Source organism: Agrilus planipennis, unplaced genomic scaffold (assembly GCF_000699045.2).
Source record: "Agrilus planipennis isolate EAB-ADULT unplaced genomic scaffold, Apla_2.0 scaffold238, whole genome shotgun sequence".
Taxonomy (NCBI): domain Eukaryota; kingdom Metazoa; phylum Arthropoda; class Insecta; order Coleoptera; family Buprestidae; genus Agrilus; species Agrilus planipennis.
Genome location: NW_020439447.1, coordinates 368,645 through 377,993, shown reverse-complemented (window position 1 = coordinate 377,993; position 9,349 = coordinate 368,645). Strand labels below are relative to the sequence as shown.

General features: G+C 33.4%; 1 protein-coding gene across 1 annotated transcript; it reads right to left on the bottom strand.

The window, feature by feature from the left end:
* Positions 1-26: 26 nt before the first annotated feature.
* On the bottom strand, positions 27-3,483 carry LOC108740993. The gene is made up of 2 exons (XM_018475545.1): positions 2,900-3,483; positions 27-206 (listed from the first exon to the last, which is right to left on the bottom strand). The coding sequence occupies exons 1-2, from the start codon at positions 3,248-3,250 to the stop codon at positions 51-53; spliced, it is 507 nt and encodes a 168-aa protein (XP_018331047.1). The 5' UTR covers positions 3,251-3,483; the 3' UTR covers positions 27-50.
* Positions 3,484-9,349: the final 5,866 nt, after the last annotated feature.

The following is a 9,349-nucleotide window of genomic DNA, read 5'->3' as shown; positions in this document are numbered from 1 at the left end:
TATTTGTGTATTATGTTCAAGAAGCTGTAGTCCGTTCAAAAATGATTGTTTTACCTTTCGTCGTGAGATAGAAATGCGAAATGTTCCTCGCTGATGCTCCTGAGGTTGGTGTAGCACTGCGCGACGGCGAAGAGAGTGTTGTTGACCGTGCTATTCTCCGACGAATTGGATAAATTTAAAGGAAAAGTTTCGCATCTAGTGAACACCAAGAAGAAGATTGGAGGATTTGGAACAATAATTGGATAAAACTCAGGAAGAAAATAAAAGTATATAGGAAAAGATGAAAGAAATGGAGGAGACCAAAGGAAAATTACAGGAAAATGGAGACAGATTGAACAAAAGTGGTAAGAAATGGGAAAAGACAGGAAAAACAGTTCAAAAGAAGAAGTGAAGGAAATGACATTGGAGGAGGTAGAGATTGAAAAGCGTGTAGGGAAGCAAGAGAAAGAAGAAAAGAATAAGGAGAATGGAAATGGAAATGGAAAAGGAAATAAAGGTAGGAGAAGAAATAAAAAAAAGGGAATTGGAACGACTGATAAAAGAGAAGATGGGATTGAAAGTGAAAGTTAAAGAAGTATGTCAAGTTATAAAGATGATGTAAGGGGCAAAAACAGAGAAGTGGGTGATGAGTACAACTGTCTACCAGACTTGTATTCTTTTGGAATGTTCTCGAGTTTTTTGGAAAATTACTTCCGGAATCTTCTCGTAATCCTTATTTAGTGCATTCTATGAGTGTTTGTACGTGTATGATTAATGATCGCACTATGGGACGGATAAATTGTTAAGTTTCTTCAAAATATTACGTTGAAGAAGACGTGGAAATTTTTATAGTCAATTCCATTTTCCGATCGTTTCGTATTCTGGAGTTAAATTGTTTAAAATATAATAGTTTATTTGTACGGATATCGCATTATTTCTAATGGTTGGAAATTACTATTAGGGGAGATGGAATCATGTACTGAAAAGGAAGGAAAAGCGCCGGTTTTGTATTCCTTCAGGATGCAACAGTTTAAATTGTGTACGTGTGAAAACCGGGTATGAATACGTAACAACAAGTTGCTTTGGTGAAACTTCAATTTGGATTCTGGAGAATTTCAACATGAGAGAAATTCAAATAAGTTCAGAGACTGCTGATTGACAGCAATCTGAAGTGAGCAGACCGAAACCATGATGCACCGTGTACTTGCTAAACCAAGATGAATTTGAAATGAACAAACTTGTTCGTTTACCTCAAACTGTGCTGTAGTTGTAATTATATTTTATACTAGAATGTTCGATCGCATAATATTAATAGTAATAATAATTATAAGGGAACAGAATGCCCTAAGGTAAACACTTTATCAAATTACTAGTGACCCGCCCCAGCTTCGCACGGGTGCAATGCTGATACTAAATATGTATATTTTTGTTTTGTTTAGATTATTATCGAGAAGGGGAAATCTTCAAAAGATACCCCCTGAACATACTAAATATACTACAGAATGTCTTTATATACAACATTCACAGTTTTTTTGTCATTAGACAATACAAACCGGCCTCCCGGCCGGTACCGCCGCAACCGCTATTTTTAAATCTGTAATATCCTCGAAAATATTCATTTAAATTACATGCTATAAAGGGCCATATTGATCTATATTAAATGTACAATGTATTTAAGGTACTTAATTGGATAAGAATTATTGCTGTACTGCCTACAATCGCTTCGTAAATAAGTCATTATTTCACATAAAAAGTACAGGATAAAAATGGTTATTGTGGGTTATCCCTAAGAGATAGACATATACCATCCCGGACTTTTTTGTAGACTCTTAAGATGTACAATATTGTAGTACATTATTTTGATCTATCTCGTAGGGTTCAGCCAACGTTTGCAATGCAAGCGCAAAAAATGTGTTTATTTACGACATCACATTAGAAACCTCTAAAATTATCAGTGTTTCCCTACTATATTAAGCATATATTTAGATATAAGCCTTCCTCTTGAATCAATCTATCTTTTAAAAAAAACCGCATCAAAATCCGTTGCGTAGTTTTAAAGATTTGAGCATACATAAGGACAGACAGCGGGAAAGCGACTTTGTTTTATACTATGTAGTGATNATACATAAGGACAGACAGCGGGAAAGCGACTTTGGTTTATACTATTTAGTGATACTACGATGTTCGATCGTATAATATTAATATTAATAATAATTATAAGGGAACAGAATGCCCTAAGGTAAACATTTTATCAAATTATAACCAAATGTATGATTTTAGTACATACGTATAACACGTTAATAAAAAGTTGTTAAATGGCCAAAGGTTGAACTTTGGAAATTAGCTAACTGAATGTTAATTTTGTGGTAGTTTATTGTAATCTAATAGCCCTTTTTCAAAGGTACGGTCGTTTGGAGCTTTGATAAGGAATGTATTTGCCGTTTCTCTCCCTTTAGGCTATTCTCGAGCTCGCTCTAGTCTCCCTTAGTGCAAACTTATCATTTCCGCCACCCTGGCACTCTTCCAACTCAAACTGCGCGAAAATTTAACCAATGATTTCTTTTTCTTTTACTACAACTCCTCTAATAAGAAAAAAGAAAAAATTCTGTGTTTTGTTTCATGGTAACTAAAAACGTGAAAAATTTGAACTGTTCTAAACTAATTGTTCAGTTTATTGGGTAAATTTAAACAAAAGCTTCTTCCTTAAATAATGATATTTGTGTATTATGTTCAAGAAGCTGTAGTCCGTTCAAAAATGATTGTTTTACCTTTCGTCGTGAGATAGAAATGCGAAATGTTCCTCGCTGATGCTCCTGAGGTTGGTGTAGCACTGCGCGACGGCGAAGAGAGTGTTGTTGACCGTGCTATTCTCCGACGAATTGGATAAATTTAAAGGAAAAGTTTCGCATCTAGTGAACACCGAACCAGCACCAGCCACTTCACTGATGACGTAAAACTTTTCATTGTTTCCGTGCAGTATCTTTGTTGTTATTTCGACTAGATGCGAACAGGAAAAAGTGAAGCACTTCTCCGACGTACAAAAGCAGTAAATCCAACAAACGTCGTTCGAAGGCTCCAATAGCTTCAAGAAATCCTCAGCCTCGACAAGATTCATCTTCTCGACATCGTACGTAATGTTTACAGATTTATATTTCAAAGGAATCTCCGCGTTTTCTATCGATCCACGATCTTTCGAAGCAACGGCGGCAATTGTAGAACACCAGACGCAGACGTGAATGAAGAAGGCCGATTTTTGGACGCATCTAGTCATTGTTGCTTTTATTTAACGCAAAAAGGAATAAAACACTTGCGGACATTATCGGTTGCGAAGATAAAATTAAACTAAATTACATTGTTGTACATGACCTAGGAGTTAGTAGGTACAAATATTTAGGTCACGGATGAATGTAATGTGATTCGCAAAGGAAAACTTAGCGGGCTTCAACAACTCCGATTTATTAGCTACTGGCGCCTTTAAAAATGTACAATAACAGTAAAGAATAAATAAAACAAATATACGCAAATTAAAAGAGGATAATAAAAGAAAGATACGCACAAGAGCGTGAAAACCACAATGCTGCCGCAATGTATCAATCATTGTACAAAACACAAAACCGCAATTACGAGATTAGTAGATAATTAAATCATTGTGTATTACATGGCTTTAAAGATTCCTAAGGTCGCAGAAGTTACAGATAGTTTCTTGGGACCACAATATATTTACATACTTCAGCTGACTATTTACAACTTTAACGCAACGTAAAAGATATAATAAGATTGTGATTATAACGCATTCAAGTATAATTTCACTACAATGTAAGAAATAGGATCCCAAACATATTTAAAATATTCCCGATTTCGGTTCATTTACAGTATGGTATGAATGTAAGAAGTAATATTTAAAAGTAAGTACAAAATATCTTAAGGATTGCAATGCAGCCAGCCATTTACAATTTAACCGCAATGTAAGAATAAGGCATTTGACCACAACGAATTATTGTAACTTAAACACAATGTAAAGGATCTATAGATTACAGTAAGTTCAAGTTTAAAACAGCCTGAATGTTACAATGTAGCTAGTCAATTACAAGTTTACCACAATGTAATAATCCTCTGTTGTTACATTGTGGTACAACAATCCCCCTATTGTTACATTGTGGTAGTATATATTGTAAGTACAAAACATTTTAAGGATCCCAATGCAGCTAGCCATCTACAATTTAACCGCAATGTAAGAATAAGCCATTTAGCCACAACGATGGATTTGTAAATTAAACACAATGCAAAAGATCTATAGATTGCCGTAGGTTTTCAGATCACAGTGCGCTTATTTATAATTTCAACGCAATGTAAGGAACAATATCAGAAAAATACTTATTTAAGGTGTTCTTGATCTCGGTACCAATATATACTTATGTATGCAATTTGGTCACAATGTATGCAAGTAATAAGTTCCAATTTAGGATTATAATGTAGTTAGTCATTTACAGTTTTACCACAATGTAACAATTCTCTGTTGTTACATTGTGGTACAACAATCCTCAGTTGGTACATTGTGGTAGTATATATTATAAGTACAAAACATTTTAAGGATTCCAATTCAGCCACCGATTTACAATTTAACCACAATGTAAGAATAAGCAATTTAGCCACAACGATGGATTTGTAACTGAAAGACAATGTAAAAGATCTATACATTGCCTTAGGTTTTGAGATCACAGTGTGCTTATTTATAATTTTAACGCAATGTAAGTAATAAGTTCCAGTTTAGGATTACAATGTAGTTAGTCATTTACAATTTTACCACAATGTAACAACAGAGGCAAGCTAGCACATATTGTAATATATGTTAGCTACAATTTATTAAATCAATCTAGTGGAAAAGTCTTCTGGTAAAATAAATGGTTCAAGGTAAAATGATAACGCATTGTCGAAGGTAAATTGATAGAGTGGGGTTTAAAATAAAAAATTCTCATAAGCTCGTCGGTGAGTTCATATCGGAGACAATTGCGTGATGGTATATACGTCGATGTATTGATTTATTACCTTCAACAGATTTGCGCTTCTGTTACAAGAGTGGTATAATAGTTACGCTCTGGCGGTTTTCTCCCCGAATGTTGAACATTAGGTGACATTCAGATAAAGGGCTTACAACAAGGGAGCAGTTAGCACTATCGGAGCTTTAACGCTTTACCAAAATTCTCGGTCACGTCAGCACTTTTAGAAATTATGGCTTCTCTGACGGAGAAACTTTGCATTCGGTCCGTAACAATTTGTGAATGTTTGATTACGGAATGGGCCACATTTTAGGGTTGGAAAAACGAAGACAACGGAAATTCTGCTGTGCACAAAACTCTCATAGAACATTCTGTTTCGCCAACTACAATTTACTTCTACTAAAATTAATTACGGTTAGCGTAATATACATTAATCTTTTTCTAAGAAAGTGAGCACCACACAAGAACAAAGGGTCGTCTTCCTTTAAAAGAACAATGTGTTTTTCTTATTATTAAATTAAGTTCATAAAAAAGAAATTAAGGATAGGCGAAATAGGTTCTGGAAATGTTTAGTAGCTTATTTTTTAAAACTTAATCCAATACTACAATAATAATACAACACCAAGTATCAATTTGCGATGTACCTATATAGACAAATTTTCAAATAAAGACACAAGGGCTATGCGGGTTTCCAAAGTAGTGGGCAGAACTGCTTCGTGTGGCCCAGTTCAATAATGTACTCGACCAGAAAAAACCACAAATATTTACCTGGTTCTTTTACCATGTAGCAAAGATGTAAAATATTTGTAAATAAATAGTTAAACAAATCTATAATGTTAATTTATATTTTTGTGTAGATATAAGACGTTATTAGCGTTTCATAAGATGTTGGTTTTTATGCCAGAACATATCGATCGTAAGGTTTAAAGAAATCGACGTGATGATAGCCATCAACACTCTGACAACGTCTTCTTTTACTAATCTTGTCAACCACGAGTAGCTTTTAATATCCACTTTCAAAGGTTGTTAAGAGCTGTGAGAGATATCGTTTTATCACTTTCAGCGAAAGATTTAGCGAATATAGTTCTTTAAGGACCTATTCAAAGACACGAGACGAGAAATCGTCACTTTACATCACCTATATATCGCCAAGGATTTTTCAAAACTCATCATACGAAATAGAAACATCAAATTTAATATTCAGAATGTCAACTACTTTTATTAACTTCCCATTAGGAAGTTATTGTAATTGGGTCGAAAAGTGAAATCGGAATTTTCATTATATTTCCACGTTTTAACATATTAGTAGCATGCTAGCCAATTTTTTTGATGATGTGTGTATGTACGTACGTACGTACGTACGTACGTACGTACGTACGTATGTACGTACGTTCGTATGTCAGCATTTTTTTCGTTTTCGATATCTCAAGAACGGATTGAGATATCGCCCTCAACCAAAATTTTTTCGAAAGATATTATCATAATGAAGATCTGAAAGAAATTTGAACGAAATCGGTCAAGCCGTTTTTTTTTTATAAAAAAAAAAACGAATTAATTACAAACAATTTAATTAAAATACGTTCTAATCTAATCACAACAATGAAGTTACGGAATCAATAATAACGAAATATCATTATTCAAGACAGGGAATAACATATTATAATAACATATTATAATAAAAATTTGTTTATAACAAAATGAATTGTTATAAACAATCGATAAACAATAAAAAATAGTATTTACCAATTGACTGATGCAAGTACTCTATCAATTCGGTTTTCTCAGACGAAATACTGTTTCTTATGGGTTTATAAAATGACGAACTCTCAAACATTGTTTGTTATTTATTATTGTGCCGCGTTTTTTTCAAACTTTAGAAACGAATGTACTTTACAATAACTGTATTATCTAATGGGAAGTTAGTCGTATTAGCACCGACCAAAATGTGCTCAGACCAATTTTATTATTTCTATCATGTGTCCCATCATTCCATATTCTTCCCTATTCCCTAACACATTTGTATTCTTTCCGATCTTGTTCTGCTTATCCTTTTTTTGTCCATATTCATTTTCCGTTTCTTTTCTCATAATTCCATTCGTTCATCTTTATATTCACATGATGATTGTCAAATTGTGTAAATATGATATCACATTAGTACTGTATAATTGTTTAGATAAAATTAATTGGCATTTGATCAGCCCATTTTTGGCGTCCAATTAACCTAACTTCAATTTGCTTTTGCTTATAACTTGTCTTAATTATAATTGTTTCAATTAATTTTTGATTCTTAATAGAGCTACCTCTTACATTTGATAGGCCTTTAATGATCGACCTATATGTTTTTAACATTCAAAAGGGGTTAATTACGGTCATATTTCAACATCTATAATACTTTTCGGGTTTAGATGTCTTACTTTTGGTATTCCTTTAACGATTCTATTCTTGATACCTATGACATTAGCCTATTGTAGTCTGCTAATAATGTGAAGTTCCGTCTGCTTCAATTAATTTTCGACTTCTAATCGAATCATTTGATTCAACTTTAATATTCAAGTTGTCTACTCTTGCCAATTTTTGACCTACTTTTAACCCCAAGTCGGTTGTTTTTTTCGGGTTAGTTACAGTGTGTTCTTGATGCATTTAATGGTCCAGTTTTTGGCAAAAAAGCTTCAATGATTCCAAACTCTTTTTGATACGAATTTTCCACTAGAGTTATTCATGAGAAAATGAAGCTTATAATTTGGAAGAAATTAGGTATTTAACAGTAAATTTTTCAAGAAAAGTTGTTGTACGGTTACACTTCGCGGTTTGTTCCTGATGAGATTGCGCCGATCCCGAGAGTGTGTATGATGTCTCTCCTTCGGAACCGTGCCTGTGAATTGGTGCGCTACGACGCGTCCGTCCTCGACGTCGCAACCCAACGTCTACTTGTATTCTGTCGGCTGTTGCGACTCCAGTATTTCTCCGTTATCTAGCTACTCTGATGCGTGGGAGGGTAACTTACCCTGTCGATATCGCGAAAAATCGCGACCATCGTCACTCGACGACGTGCTCATTGAACTAATAAACTTTTCAAAAGTTTTGCTGGGTGCGCTCGCTTCATCAAAAAGAAAAGCTTTTAATAATAATCGTTACTGACTTGGTAAGTACGAAAAAAGTTATTGAAAATAATCTGTAGAAAACTTTCTTGGGGTGTTTCGAAGAGAGGATTTTAACGTAATTATAAACAAACTTCGAAGACATAATGGACATTAAAATTCATTTTCATTTTGAACACAAAAGGTGTCGGTGTATTTCGATAAGAATTTGAAATGTATACTTATACTTTTATCTAATACTTCTTTTAATTTGTTTTGTTTTTCGAATTTATTATTTATGATATTAACATTTCAACATATCTAATTGTTTCGGGAAATCAGTGATGAATTAATTAGCCTAATTAATACATATACTACTGACCTTTTAGCATTTGTATAGTGACCGTTTAGTAATTATTTTTAAATAATATTAACTACCCACTACTTAATTTGTTATGCTCATTAATGTACTTAATCCATACCGTTACGTAACAGTTACGAACAGAAAACTTTGTTTTCGAAATATTTAGTTCCAAGTTAGTTCATGGATATGTAAATTAGGGTAGATTTGTGGGCTTTTGCGGAAGTCAGGTCAAGATAATATTCCTTTATATAAGTTCCCAGCCACTATTATTCAGCGTTGTAGACCATAATTAGTCAAAGGCAGACGGCACCCCAACTCATTTGATAATGATTATAAATTAACTCTTATCAGAAATATAATTTATCATATAATAACCGAAAAACGATTTTTAACACCCGTTTACTCATCCGAAACTTTTTAATGATAACAGGTGTTCTTTATCGAAAAGGGAAGTTAAATCATTTCTAAAGTTTAATATTCTTTGGTCCTTACCGATATTCATTCTTGTCTTTTGCATTATTTCGTTTGTTGAATAACAATATTCCTTATATACTAAAAAAGGTAAAACAATCTTATATATGTGTGGCGAAATAACTCTTTTTGTTTTTTCTGTGTGTAAATATTTTTTCTAATTTTATTTCATTTCAATTAATATTTCATTTCAAGTAATATTTCCTTTCAGTCTAAACTCTATTGTTCTTTCAATCACTTTTACCTGGAAATCCAACTTCAACCATACCTGCATGCACTCCCATACTAATATCTGGTTTTACCCTTAATTGCTTTCTCTTGAATTCTGTACTATCTAATTCTGTGTATTCCTAGAAACTAGTGTCTTCACCCTCTCTCTCACTACTTTTCCTTCTAGAACATTCTATCAAAATTACTAACAACCCTATCCTATAAATACTCGAAAATTTCTTATCTCAAGA